The 13812-nt window shown below is 71.9% G+C and overlaps 2 protein-coding genes across 3 annotated transcripts; both read left to right on the forward strand.

Moving 5' to 3' along the window:
• Positions 1 to 2726: 2726 nt before the first annotated feature.
• Positions 2727 to 6462, forward strand: PIH1D1 (PIH1 domain containing 1). Of its 2 annotated transcripts, none has more exons than XM_074571509.1 (11): positions 2727 to 2802; positions 3226 to 3303; positions 3392 to 3455; positions 3554 to 3748; positions 4026 to 4087; positions 4193 to 4277; positions 4873 to 4966; positions 5055 to 5087; positions 5169 to 5259; positions 5893 to 6039; positions 6353 to 6462. In XM_074571509.1, the coding sequence occupies exons 2-11, from the start codon at positions 3229 to 3231 to the stop codon at positions 6383 to 6385; spliced, it is 879 nt and encodes a 292-aa protein (XP_074427610.1). In that variant the 5' UTR covers positions 2727 to 2802; positions 3226 to 3228; the 3' UTR covers positions 6386 to 6462. The 2 variants fall into 2 exon arrangements, with proteins under 2 accessions (XP_074427610.1, XP_074427611.1); XM_074571510.1 differs by having other exon boundaries at positions 2761 to 2818.
• Positions 6463 to 6564: 102 nt separating this feature from the next.
• LOC141736873 (vesicular glutamate transporter 1-like) lies at positions 6565 to 13805 on the forward strand. The gene is given in 13 exon segments (XM_074571508.1): positions 6565 to 6795; positions 7675 to 7758; positions 7760 to 7910; positions 8484 to 8602; positions 9119 to 9233; positions 9736 to 9823; positions 10472 to 10558; positions 10634 to 10773; positions 11257 to 11403; positions 11787 to 11919; positions 12322 to 12432; positions 12554 to 12681; positions 13370 to 13805. Coding segments are annotated over 13 exon segments (1665 nt in total). The 5' UTR covers positions 6565 to 6733; the 3' UTR covers positions 13670 to 13805.
• Positions 13806 to 13812: the final 7 nt, after the last annotated feature.

A 13812-nucleotide genomic window follows, 5' to 3' on the forward strand; every position in this document is an offset into this window, starting at 1 on the left:
TGGGGGGGCAACGGGGTGAGGGGGGGGGTGGGGTGAGGGGGGGTCTGCCCCCCCCCCTTTGCAAAACACCCCCCCTCTTTCCAAAATAGTCCCCCCGTTCCAAAGTACCCCCCCCCGAAATCCCCCCCATTGCCAAATCCCCCCCATTCCCAAAATACCCCCCCCTTATTCCAAAATGCCCCCTCAAAGTACCCCCCCGTTTCCAAAATATCCCCCCCAAATCCCCCCCATTCCAAACTGCCCCCCCTCATTCCAAAATACCCCCCCTGAAATCCCCCCTTATTCCAAAATACCCCCTCAAAGTACCCCCCCGTTCCAAAATATCCCCCCCAAATCCCCCCCATTCCAAACTGCCCCCCATTCCCAAGTACCCCCCTTCCCCAAAATACCCCCCCCCTTATTCCAAAATACCCCCCCCTTTTATACCCCCCCCCCTCCGTACCTGCTCCTGCCGTTTCTCCTCCTCGTGCTCCCGGTTGGGGGTCGGGGCCCCCCCGGATTTTTCAGGGGGGGGGAAAAGGTGGGGGGGGAAGGGGGTGGCGAGGGGCTGCCGACCCCCGCCCCCACCCGCGCCTTCTTCCTCAGGAGCTGGGTGCGGGCCTGGGGGGGCAGCGGGGGGGGGGGCTCAGCGACCCCCAGCCCCGCCATCTGCCCCCCCCCCACCCCCCCAGGGGAGCTTTTACCCCATGGGTGGCCCCCCCCCTCCCCCAGTCTGCCCCCCCCGGGGGTATTTTCCCCCATAGTTGCTGCCCCAGCCCCTTTTACCCCCCTACCACCCCCCCATCTGCCCCCCAGGGGACTTGGTGGCCCCTCCCTGGCTATTTGCCCCCCCTCCCCTGCGGGCTTTACCCGCCCAGGGGGTATTTAGCCCCATAAGTGCCCCCACCCCGGGGCACTTTACCCCCCCCGGGCCTATTTTGCCCCATAGATGCCCTCCCAGCCCCTTTTGCCCCCCTTCTGCCCCCCAGATCTGTCCCCACGGGACATTGTGCCCCCCCCGGAGGTATTTCCCCCCCCCCGCCTTTTTTTCACCCCCCCAAAGGTCTTTTCTTTGCGCCGTTCCCCCCCCCCCCCCCACCCCGAGAATGGTTTGGCCCAAGCCCCGCCCACCACCCAAAGCCCCGCCCCGAGCCCCGCCCATGCGCAGTCCCGTCTCCCCCCCCGCGCATGCGCAGTCCCAGTCCCCGCCGCCGCCCGCCGCGCGTGCGCCCCGCGCTCGCCTCCTGCTCGGCCCTCAGGGCTCGGGCGTCCCGTTTCCGCCGCTCGGCCTCGGCCGCCGCCTCGTCCCGCCGCACCCGCGCCACGTTCTCCCGGTTCCGGACGTGCCATGATTTCTTCGGGAGGATGTTCATGGCCGACGCCGCCGTCCAGGCCGCGCCCGGGCCGCGCTCCCCGCCCTCCCGCTCTGATTGGCCCAACCCCTTTGGCGCCGCCCCCTTTCCCACCCCGGCGCACGCCGGGAGTTGTAGTTTCCCGCCGTCCCGCGGGGCATTGTGGGAGCGCCGCCATTTTGGGCGTTGAGGCGCCGACTTGGGGGTGCGGGGGGGACACGACCCGAGGTTTGGGGGAAAAGACGCGGGTTTCGGGGGAGCGGAAACGGCTCAAGGGACCCCCGAACCGGCCCGGACCCCCGGAATGCATTTAGTTCGGATTTACCTCAGGTTTGGCTCAGATTTACCTCAGGTTTGGCTCAGATTTACCTCAGGTTTGGCTCAGATTTACCTCAGGTTTGGTTCAGATTTACCTCAGGTTCGGCTCAGATTTACCTCAGGTTCGGCTCACCTATTGCCCAGGTTTAGCTCAGATTTAGGCCGGGTTTGGCTCAGACTTGCCATAGAATCACCGAATGGTTCGGGTTGGGAGACGCCTTTAAAAATTACCTCATCCCACTCCCTGCCCTGGGCAGGGACCCCCCCACAGCCCAGGTTGCTCCAAGCCCCGTCCAACCTGGCCTTGAGCCCCTCCAGGGCTGGGGCAGCCACAGCTTCTCTGGGCACCCTGGGCCAGGGGCTCACCCCCCTCACAGCCAAGAATTTCTTTCCCAGATCTCATCTAAATCTCCCTCTTTCAGTGTAAAACCCTCCCCCCTGTCCCCTCCCTGCTCCAGAGTCCTCCCCAGCTCTCCCGCAGCCCCTTTAGGGGCTGGAAGGGGCTCCAAGGTCTCCCCGGAGCCTTCTCTTCTCCCGGCTGAACCCCCCCAGCCCCAGCCGCTGTCTCCCCCCGAGCCTGGCTCTGTGCCCGGGGCTGCCCTGACCCGGCTGCAGGGCCCCGCGCTCGGCCTGGCTGAACTCCTCCCCCCGCCCCGGTCCCTCGGGGGCCCGGCCCGGCCCTGCGGGGCGTCACCGCGACCCACGGCTCGGGGGCGTCCCCACACGCGCCGAGGGAGCCCTCCGGCCCGCTCTCCGTCTCGCCGACAATAAGTGAAGACGCTTTAAACTACCACGGTTTTTTTTTCTGTTTCGAAGCGCCGATTACGTCACTTTCCGATTTTTTAACTAATAATTTCTTAATAAGTCTTTATAAGTTTCAGCTTTATAAAACTTTAAAGCTGTCGGGGACCGAGCGCTGCTAAAATCTGCCTTCTCCCCCACCCCGTTAATTCCTTTGGAGCCGCCGCCGCCCCGGGGGCGAAAACCCCTCATTTACCCAAACCCCGGCGCTTTCGGTCCTCCCGACCATCGAGACGGGCGGAGGGAGCGGCTCCGGGGCCCGCTGCAGAACCACTGAGAAGGGCCTAGAGCGCCCCTCGCCACCCGGAAGCGGAAGTGCTGCGCGGCGGAGGGGGGCCGTGGCGGCGGCTCGGTAAAGGCCGCGGGAGGTCGGGGGGGCTCCATGAGGGGCTGAGCGGGGTCCTGGGGGGCTCCGGAGGGGCACAGGGCGGGCTGGGGGTTCCTGGGGGGGGGAAAGGGGGGTCCGTGGAGGGACATTGGAAGGGGCCTGGGGGGGGCTGTGGGCACGGGGGGTGTCCTGGGGAGTCGGGGGGGTCTGGGGGATCGAATGGAACTGGTGGGGGCACACGGGAGGTGTTGGGGGGGGGGTCTCGGGAGGCCGGGGGGGGTCACTGTGGGAGCCGTGGGGGACATGGGGGACCGTAAGGGTCCGTGGGGCCGGGGGGTTCCAGAGGGAGCCCTGGGGGCTCCCGGGGGGGTCCCGAGGGGGTCTCAGGTGGGTGGGGGCCCCAGGCCCCGGTTCCCCACGCTGCCTCCCCCCGTTTCCCGCCCCCAGCCCATGGCGGACCCGTCGCTGCTGTCGGCGGAGCTGGAGGAGGGGGAGGACGAGGGGCTGCGGCGGCTCCTGCTGCAGGTGGGGACGGGGGGGGGCACCGGGGGGGGTCCCGGATGGGGGGCGGGGGGTCGGACGTTCAGACCCCCATCGTCCCTGTTCCCCCCAGGTGACCCAGGACAATGAGGAGCCCCCCCCCGTGGCCCCCTCCCGCGCTGTCACCCCACAGCCAGGTAAGGGGGGGCCCGGGAGGGTTTCGGGGCGGGGGGGCGTTCAGAGGGGTGGGGGGTCTCTCTGAAACACCCCCCCTCACGTCCTGTGTCCCCCCCAGGGCTGTGTGTGAAGACCCGGGCGGGGGGGGCCAAGGTCTTCGTCAATGTCTGTCACTCGGGGGAGGTGCCCCCGCCCCCCCCGCTGTCCCCCCCCGGGCTGCGGCGCCTCCTGGAGGCCCCCCCCGGCCCCTCCCCCGCTGGGGGCTTCCGCATCCCCATGAGCCTGGGGGAGCCGCACGCCGAGCTGGACCGCGGTAAGAGCCCCCCCCAGACAATCCCGACCCCCCCGGCCCCCCATTTTCTCCCTGACCCCCCCACGGTCCCCCCAACCCCCTCTCTGACCCCACCACGCCCCCCCCAGCCCCCCAAAACCCCCCAACCCCCCCTTTGATCCCCTCCCGACACCCCCAAACCCCCTCTGATGCCCCTCCGACTCCCCCTGACCCCCATCCCCCCAAACTCCCCCCAGTCCCCCCCGCCCCCCAAATTCCCTCTCTGACCCCCCCCGACGCCTGCCCCCCCTCCCCGCAGGTGGCCGGGGCTGCACCGCCTACGACGTGGTGGTGAACTCGGGCTTCTTCCGCACCCTCCAGGTGAGGGGGGGCCGGGGGGTGGGGAGGGGGTTGGGGGGGACCCATGGCGGGGAATCGGGGGGCTCTGACCCCCCCCTCGCCCCGTGTCGTGTCCTCCCCCCCCAGGCCGACCCCCTGTACCTGGAATTCTTCCTGACGGTGGCCATGGAGGGGCTGTCGGAGAAGTACGGGGTGGAGCTGGAGCTGACTGGTGCGGGGCACTGGGGGGAACTGGGGGGGAGAGGGGGGTACTGGGGGCACTGGGGGGAACTGGGGGGACTGGGAGCGGCCGGGGGGGGAACTGGGGGCACTGGGGGGAACTGGGGGCACTGGGGGGGAGCTGGGGGGAACTGGGGGCACTGGGGGGAGCTGGGGGGAACTGGGGGCACTGGGCAGGAGAGGGGGGAACTGGGGGCACTGGGGGGAACTGGGGGGACTGGGAGCGGCCGGGGGGGGAACTGGGGGCACTGGGGGGGAGAGGGGGGAACTGGGGGGACTGGGAGCGGCGGGGGGGGGAACTGGGGGCGCTGGGGGGAACTGGGGGTACTGGGCAGGAGAGGGGGGAACTGGGGGGACTGGGAGCGGCCGGGGGGGGACACTGGGGAGGCAACAAGCTGGGAACAGAGGTGGGAACTGGGGGGGCTGGGAGGGAGGGGGAACCGGGGAGGGACTGCGGGGACTGGGGAAGGGAAGAGGGATAAACTGGGAGGAGTAAAAACCGGGAAGAGCGTGGGGGGAGCGGTGGGGAGGTTGGGGGGTCTGAGGGGGGGTGTCGCACCCCCGTGACCCCCCCTGGGCCCCCCCAGACTGGCGGGTGCTGAAGAACCGTAAGTTCATGGGCTCCGTCTCAGCCCAGAACATCCGTGCGCGGTCCCGGCCCCACATTCAGGAGCTCGAGGGGTAAGTGGGACCCCCCCGGGCCCCCCCCACCTTCCTGGGGGCCCCCCCCTTCCCCCCCTGTCTCCCTCTGACCTGTTTCCCCCCACAGCCCCCCCCAGGAGTCGCCGCCACCACCCCCCAGGTAGGAGCCGTGGGCCCAAGTGGGGATGGGACCCCCCCACCCCGGGACCCCCCCATCTGACCTGTGTGTCCCCCCCCGCAGCCCCCCGGGGCCCCCCCAGTTCGTGGTGGTGGCTGAGCCCTCGTCCCAGCACCCCCAAGTGCTGCAGGCGCGTGTCCTCCTGCCCCACGCCGTGAGTCGGGGGGTGCTATGGGGTGGGGGGCTGGGGGGGAAACTGGGGGCAGTGCTGTGGGCAGGGGGGGCACTGGGGGTTGCTGTGGGGCTGCGGCGTCACTGGAGGGGGTGGTGTGGGGCAAGGGGGGGACACTGTGGGAGTCCATGTGGGGCTGGGGGGCGATGGGGGGGCTGCTGTGGGGCTGGGGGGGTGATGTGGGGCAAGGAGGGGACACTGTGGGAGTCCATGTGGGGCTGGGGGGCGATGGGGGGGCTGCTGTGGGGCTGGGGGGGTGATGTGGGGCAAGGGGGGGGACACTGTGGGGGTCCACGTGGGGCTGGGGGGCGATGGGGGGGCTGCTGTGGGGCTGGGGGGGTGATGTGGGGCAAGGGGGGAACACTGTGGGGGTCCACGTGGGGCTGGGGGGTGATGGGGGGGCTGCTGTGGGGCTGGGGGGGTGATGTGGGGCAAGGGGGGGACCCAGGTGGGGCTGGGGGGGAAACAGGGGGAATTCTGTGGGGCCGAGGGGGGTGCTATGGGGCTGGGAGGGCACTGGGGGGGCACTATGGGGCGGGGGGAGCTGTTGTGGGGGTGGGGTTGTGGGTGTGGCTGCCCGGCCCCGCCCCCTGACCCCACCCCGGCCCCGCCCAGGAGGGGGCGGGGTCTCTGTGGCTGGGTCTGAGCGAGGAGCAGCTGGTGCTGGGGGGGGCGGGGGGCGGCCCCCCCCTCCTGCATCTGGGGCTGCCCCTCCCCCCCGACCCCGCCCGCTGCCACGCCCGCTTCCACCGCATCACCAAGGTAACGCCCCCCCTTAGCCCTGCCCCCTTCAGCCCCGCCCTTGGCCACACCCACCCTCTCCCCGGTAACCAGGGCAGTTCCTGACCACACCCCCTTGACCACGCCCATTTCCTGCCACACCCCCTGGACCACTTTAGCCCCACCCCTTCCCCGTGGCCCCCCCCTTTACCCTGGCCCCACCCCCTGGTGCCCCCTTCCCCCGTGGCCCCGCCCCTTTCCCGTGACCCCGCCCCCTGATGGCCCCACCCTTTCCCTTTTGGGGGGGGGGGGGGAGGCTCTGCCCCCCCCGCTGACCCCTGACCCCCCCCCCCAGGTGCTCACTGTGACGATGCCCCTGAAGGTGTGAGGGGGCGGCACTGGCCCCCCCGCGCCCCCCCCCGATGTTATTTTTGTACAAAATCCTGCAATAAAGGGGTCACCCGAGAGCGCGGGTGTGTGTGTGTGACCCCCCCCGGCAGCTGGGCCCTCCCCCGCACGCCTCGGCCCCTCCCCCTCCGCGGGGGGGGGCTCAGCCCACACCGGGGGGGGGGGGGATTTAGCGCTGAGCCGGGGGCGGGGGGGCGCGGGGGGGGACTCCCAGAGGACCCAGGCGCCCGGGAGGAGGCGAGAGGACCCCGGCGTCCGAGGGGCGGGGAGGGGGGGGGCACCCAGGCGTCCGGGGAGGGGGGGCCCCCCAGGCGTCCGGGGGGGGCCCATGCAGTTCAACAAGGAAGAATTTCGGCGGCAAGTGGGGGCTGGGCTGGGCCGCCTGCACCGGTGAGTGGGGACCCCCGTATCCCCGGGGGGGGTGACACCCCCATGTCGGGGGGGGGGACCCTGGCGGGGGGGATTTGGGTGTCGGGGGGGTGTTAATGGTCTCCTTGGGGGAACCTGGGCATCTGGGCCGGGGGGGGGGGGGGCGGGGAAAGACCCAGGTTTTGGGGGGGGACGGACAATACACCTCTGGGGGGGGGATCGTGGGTGCAGGGGGGGTCTTGTCCTTGTCCCCCCCCCTTCACTGTGTGATGGGCTCCATTGTGTGTCCCCCCCAGCTGTCTTTAATCCCCCCCCCCGGGTTTATGTAAGCATGAACTGGGGGGGGACAAGGACAGACACTGAAGGGGGAACAGGGGTCTTGTACACGCGTGCGCCCCCCTTCCCCCCCCCCCCCGGTGCGTGTCCTTGCTGTGTGTCGCGTGTGTCCCCCCCCGGGGGCTCAGACAGGGATTTAGGGCTGCGTTAATCTGCTGCCGCCGCGGGGGGGGCTGCGGGGGGAACCGGGGACACGGCGGGGGGGGGACACGACACACCAGGACAGGGGGGATTTGGGGACATGGGGGGGGCTCAGGAGCTGGGGGGCTCTGGGGGCTTGGGGGGGGGGGGGGGGCTCCAGAATATGGGGGATGGGGGTCCGGGGGGGGAGGGGCACAAGTGATGGGGGACCCTGGGGGCTGGGGGGGCTCCAGGTTGGGGGGGAAGAGGAGCCCTGGGGGCTGTGGGGGGGGGCTCAGGGGTTGGGGGGCGCTGGGGGGGTCTCTAGGTTGAGGGGCGGGGGGGGCACAGGGGATGGTGGACTTGGGGGTCCCTGGGGGCCGGGGGGGTCTCCAGGCTGTGGGGTGACCTGACCTCCCCCCACTTTGTCCTTCCTCCCCCCAGGTTTCTGGAGCGGCGGCAGGAGGATGCGGAGGGGCTGGAGCTGGGGGGGGCTCGGGGGGGACCGTGGGCGGGGGGGGCCCCCGCACCCCCCCGTGCTGGACTGCACGTGCTGCGGCCTCCCCCGGCGCTACGGCATCGCCGTGCTCTGCGCCATCGGCTTCTGCATCAGCTTCGGCATCCGCTGCAACCTGGGGGTGGCCGTCGTCAGCATGGTCAGCGGGGGGGGGCACGGCCAGGTACGGGGGCACCAGCAGCTATGGGGGGCTGGGGGCAAGGGGGGGCTGGGGGGCAATTGGGGGCTGGGGGTCAAGGGGGGGCTGCGGGTGGGGGGGGCAATGGGGGGGCTGGGGGCGGGGGGGCAATTGGGGGGCTGGGGGTCAAGGGGGGGCTGCGGGTGGGGGGGGCAATGGGGGGGCTGGGGGCGGGGGGGTACAATTGGGGGGCTGGGGGTCAAGGGGGGCTGCAGGTGGCGGGGGCAGGGGGGGCAATGGGGGGCCTGGGGGTCAAGGGGGGGCTGCGGGTGAGGGGGGCAATGGGGGGGGCTGTGGGTGGCAGGGTACAATTGGGGGGCTGGGGGTCAAGGGAGGGCTGTGGACGGGGGGGTCACAGGGGGGGCAATGGGGGGCTGCGGGGGGGGGGCAATTGAGGGCTGGGGGTCAAGGGGGAGCACGGGCAGGTGGGGGACAAGGTGGGGGCACGGGGGGGGGGTTGGGGGCAATGGGGGGCCCGGGGAGGTGGGGGTGTGGGTTGGGGGGCTGCAGGGGGGTCCCACCAATGGTGACGGCCCTCCCCATTCCCCCCCCCCCCAGCACGCCCAGTTCAACTGGGACCCCGAGACGGTGGGGCTGATCCACGGCTCCTTCTTCTGGGGGTACATCGTCACCCAGATCCCGGGGGGCTTCATCGCCCAGAAATTCGCCGCCAACAGGTTGGGGGGGGCACGGGGGGGGGGGCACATTGAGGGGGGGGCACGAGGTGGGGGGTGGACATGGGGGGCACCAGCCACCGCACTCGCGTGGGGCCCGTTGTGCGAGTCCCCTCCCCCCCTTGCATGTCCCTCCCCCCCTCCACATTCCCCTCCCCGGTGTCCCCCCACTTTTGTGCCCCCCCCGTGTTCCCCTCCCCATGCACGTTCCCCCCCGTCTATGTCCCCCCCACATCTCGCCCTTTCCCCCTCGTGTGTCCTCTACACGCGTCCCCCCCATCCCCCCCTTCCACATCCACCCCCCCGTCCCCCCCCACATCCCCCCCCACGTTCCCCCCTTCCCCGTCCCCCCCAATCTCCTCCCTCCCCCCGTCCCCCCTTTCCCCGTGTCCCCACTTTGTGCGTCCCCCAGGCGTCCCCCCCCTTCCCGTGTCCGTCCATCCCACCCCCGCCACGTCCCCCTTCCCCGGAACGTCCCCCCGTTCCCCGGCCCCCTCACGGCCCCCCCGGCCCCCCCAGGGTCTTCGGCCTCGCCATCGTCTCCACGTCGCTGCTCAACATGCTGATCCCCGCGGCCGCCCGCACCCACGTGGGCTGCGTCATCACCGTGCGCGTGCTGCAGGGGCTGGTGGAGGTGAGGGGGGGCACGGGGGGGCGGGCGGGGCCGGGGCGGGGCTGGGATGGTGCCGCCCCATTGGCTGCAGGGGCTGGTGGAGGTGAGGGGGGGGGTGGGCGGGGCCGGGATGGTGCCGCCCCATTGGCTGCAGGGGCTGGTGGAGGTGAGGGGGGGGGTGGGCGGGGCCGGGATGGTGCCGCCCCATTGGCTGCAGGGGCTGGTGGAGGTGAGGGGGGGGGTGGGCGGGGCCGGGATGGTGCCGCCCCATTGGCTGCAGGGGCTGGTGGAGGTGAGGGGGGGGTGGGTGGGGCTGGGGCGGGGCAGCCCCGCCCTATTGGGTGGAGTGGGGCGGGGCCAGGGTGGGTTTGGCCACGCTCTATTGGTCCCTCTGGGTGGGGCTTGAGAGGGTGGGGCCGGGGTGGGGCAGACACACCCTATCGGCTGCTGGGCGGGGTGAAGGGGGGGAGGGGTGGGGCGGGGCGTGGCCGGGCGTGGCGGGTGACGTGTGTGTCCCCCCCAGGGCGTGACGTACCCGGCCTGTCACGGCATCTGGAGCAAATGGGCCCCCCCCCTGGAGAGGAGCCGCTTGGCCACCACGGCCTTCTGCGGTACGGGGGGCACGGGGGGGCACGGGGGGGGCACGGGGTCGGGGCCCGCCCTGGGAAGGACACAGGGGCTCTCGTGGGATGGGGGGGGCACGACGCTGGGGTCTCCCTGGGGGGGGACACACTGGGGTCCCTTGCGGGGCGGGGGGGGACAGGACAGTGCTGGCACCAGCGTGTCAGTGGGGGGGGTTCAGTGGGTCCTGGGGGGGTTCAGTGGGTCTGGGGGGGGGGTTCAGTGGGTCCTGGGGGGGTTCAGTGGGTCTGGGGGGGGGGGTTCAGTGGGTCCATGCCCCCCCAGACACCTGGCTCCCAGGGTGGGCGGGGTGTTCGGTGTGACTGTGGGGGGGTCATTGTGTCCGAGGGGGGGTTCAGTGGGTCTGGGGGAGGTTCAGTGGGTCCGTGCCCCCCCGGACACCTGGGTCCCAGGCCAGGGGGGGCCGCTGTGTCTGTGGGGGGGTCATTGTGTCCATCCTCCCCCCCAACAAATGCCCGGGTCCGTTGGTTGGGGTCGGTGCATTCGTGTGTCCCCCCCCAGACACCTGTGTCCCAGGACGGGGGGGGGTTCAGTGGGTCCCTGGGGGGGGGGTCACTGGTTCCGTGGGGGGGGGTCATTGTGTCCGTGCCCCCCCCTCAGACCCCTTTCCCCCCCAGGCTCCTACGCGGGGGCGGTGGTGGCCATGCCGCTGGCGGGTTTCCTGGTGCAGTACACGGGCTGGAGCTCCGTCTTCTACGTCTACGGTGAGACCCCCCCGCCCCCGCGAGCCCCCCCAGGGGGGTGTCCCACCCCCCCTGACCCCCCCCCCCTTCCCCCAGGCAGCTTCGGGGTGTGCTGGTACCTCTTCTGGGTGCTGGTGTCCTACGAGAGCCCGGCCCAGCACCCCACCATCTCCCCGGCCGAGCGCAAGTACATCGAGGAGAGCATCGGGGAGAGCCTGGGGGCCAACCCCCTGCTGGTGCGCGGGGCGGGGGGCAACGGGGGGGGCGGGGGGGGTCAGAGGTCAGAAGGGGGGTCAGGGGTCGGGGCAGCCCTGAGGGTCGCTGCCGGGGGGGGGGGGCAAAGAGGGGCTTAGGCCGGGGTCAGGTCCGGGGTCAGCGGCGGGTCCGGGGTCAAGGCCGGGCCTTGGGGTCCTGGGGTCGGGGGTGAGGGGTCGGGGCAGTGGGGTTGGGGGTCAGAGGTCAGGGGTCGTGGCAGCGGAGTCAGGGGTCAGAGGTCAGGGGTCAGGGCAGTGGGGTTGGGGGTCAGAGGTCAGGGGTGAGGGGTCGGGGGTCAGCGGCGGGTCTGGGCTCAGGGTGTCGGGTCAGGGCTGGGCCTTGGGGTGCTGAGGCTGGGGGTGAGGGGTCGGGGCAGCGGCGTTGGGGGGGCGCCGGCAGCGGGGCCGGGGGCGGGGGGCCGGGGGCGGGGGGTCGGGAGGTGGCTGGCAGCCCTGCCCCCGCAGCTGGCCACGCCCTGGCGGCAGTTCTTCACCTCCATGCCCGTCTACGCCATCATCGTCGCCAACTTCTGCCGCAGCTGGACCTTCTACCTGCTGCTCATCAGCCAGCCCGCCTACTTCGAGGAGGTCTTCGGCTTCGAGATCAGCAAGGTGGCGCCGGGGGGGCCCCCAAATCCCACCTGGGGGGGTCCCGCTGTCACGGGGGGGGACCCAGGCGTCTGGGGAGGGATCCTGGCCCACCCTGAGGGGCCCCGGGCATCCGGGGGGGACCCCAAACCCGACCTGGGGGGTCCCAGGCATCCAGGAGGAACCCCAGCATCTGGGGGGGGACCCCAAACCCGACCTGGGGGGGCCCCGGTGTTTGTGGGGGGGACCCAGGCGTCCAGGGGGGACCCTGGGGGGACCCCGGCATCTGGGGGGGACAACTCTGATCTCGGGGGTGGGGGGCCCGGTGTCTGGGGGGGACCCTGGTGTGTCTGGGGGGGACCCCGGCACCGTCCCCCCCCCCCCCGGCTGACCCCCAGTCCCCACAGGTGGGGCTGCTTTCGGCCCTCCCCCACCTGGTGATGACCATCGTGGTCCCCATCGGGGGCCAAATCGCCGATTTCCTGCGCTCCCGGGGGCTGATGTCGACCACCAACGTCCGCAAGATGATGAACTGCGGCGGTGAGGGGGGGCACGGGGGGGACACGGAGGGGGGACGTGGCCGGGGGGGGCATGGGGGGACGTGGAGAGGATGTGAAGGGGACAGGGAGGGGGACACGGCGGGGACACAGGACACAAAGGGGACACGGGGGAGATAAGGGGGGAGGTGGGGGCTACAGAGGGGACGTGGGGGGACACGCAGAGGGGACGCGGGGAGGGGGGGGGACACAGATGGGACATAAAGGGGCCGAGGGGGGACATGGGGGAGAGAACGAGGGGACGCAGCGGGGCCGTGGGGGGGTGGAGGCACAAGGGGAGAATGTGGAGTAACCGAGGGGTGACCAGGGGGGCGGTGGGGGTTTCCGGGGGGGTCTGGGGTGTCCCCAGCCATGGGTGACGCCCCCCACCGTGTCCCCCCCCCAGGTTTCGGCATGGAGGCGACGCTGCTGCTGGTGGTGGGCTACTCCCACTCCCGCGCCGTCGCCATCTCCTTCCTCGTCCTGGCCGTCGGCTTCAGCGGCTTCGCCATCTCCGGTGGGGACGCGGGGACGGGGACGCGTCAAGGAGGGCGGGGGGGGGATGATACATGCGTGGGTGACTTCCCTCCCCCATCTCCTGTCTGTGCCCCCCCCCCCCCGCCCTTCCTCCCCTCCAGGGTTCAACGTCAACCACCTGGACATCGCCCCCCGCTACGCCAGCGTCTTGATGGGACTCTCCAACGGCGTGGGGACGCTCTCGGGGATGGTCTGTCCCCTCATCGTGGGGGCTCTCACCCGCCACAAGGTGAGGGGGACCCTGGGGAGGGAAATAAGGGGGCTGGGGGGGGGGGCACTAGGACCTGGAAAGGGGGGGAAATAGGGGCTTGGGCGTGACGGGGACCCTGGGGGGCAATGGGGTTAATGGGGGGGTTCTAGGGCCTTTGGGGGGGCGCTAGGACCCGGGGGGAGGAGGGGGAAATACAGTGGGGTCCCGGGGGGGCTCTAGGACCCGGAGGGGGCGATGCGGACCCAGGCGGACACTAGGGCAGGAGTGGGGGGACATTGGGGAGTGTGGGGGGACACTAGAACCGCCGGAGCAAGGGGGTGTATGGCGGGGGCACTAGGACCCGGGGGGTCAGCAGGGACCCAATGAGCGGGGGGGGCATTAGGACCCCGGGGGTGCAATGAGGTGTACGGGGGAGCACTAGAGGCTTTGGGGGGGCAGTGGGGTCCTGGGGGGGGGGCACTAGGACCCAGGGGCGAGGGAGGGATATAGGGATTTGGCGAGTAATGGGGACTGTGGGGGGGGGCGCTGTGACCTGGTGGAGGGAGCAACGGGGACCCAAAGGGGGGGCACCAGGACCCTGACACTCACCGCCGCCCTCTGGCCCCGCCTCTTCTCCGTCGGCCCTCCCCTCCCTGACCACGCCCCCCTCTCCTTTGCTGCTCGCCCATTGGCCGGCGGGCGGCGGGGCGGGCGCTGATTGGCCAAGACGCGGGAGGAGTGGCAGTGGGTGTTCCTGATCGCGGCGCTCGTGCACTACGGGGGCGTGGTCTTTTACGGCGTGTTCGCCTCGGGGGAGCCGCAGCGCTGGGCGGAGCCGCCGCGCGAGGAGGCGGAGCCGCTCGCGCCCCGGGGCGGGGACAGCGAGGAGGAGGAGGAGGAGGAGGGGGAGGAAGGGGGCGGGGAGGACGGAATGGCGGGAGGGGGACCCCCGGGAGGGCCCCCCCCGGGGTACGGGGCCACCGGGACCACCCCCGCCCCCGTCCCCCGCGGGGACACCCATGGGTGAGACACCCCCACCCCCCCCCTGCTGCCGGGGATCCCCCCGGGGCCCCTCAGAGCCCCCCCGGAACCTTCCGAGACCACTGGGGACCCCCAGAGCCCCCCGCGGGACCCCCCGAGGGCACCCCCGGGATCACCACAGCCCCCCAA

The sequence above is a fragment of the Larus michahellis genome, unplaced genomic scaffold (assembly GCF_964199755.1).
Source record: "Larus michahellis unplaced genomic scaffold, bLarMic1.1 SCAFFOLD_66, whole genome shotgun sequence".
Classification (NCBI taxonomy): domain Eukaryota; kingdom Metazoa; phylum Chordata; class Aves; order Charadriiformes; family Laridae; genus Larus; species Larus michahellis.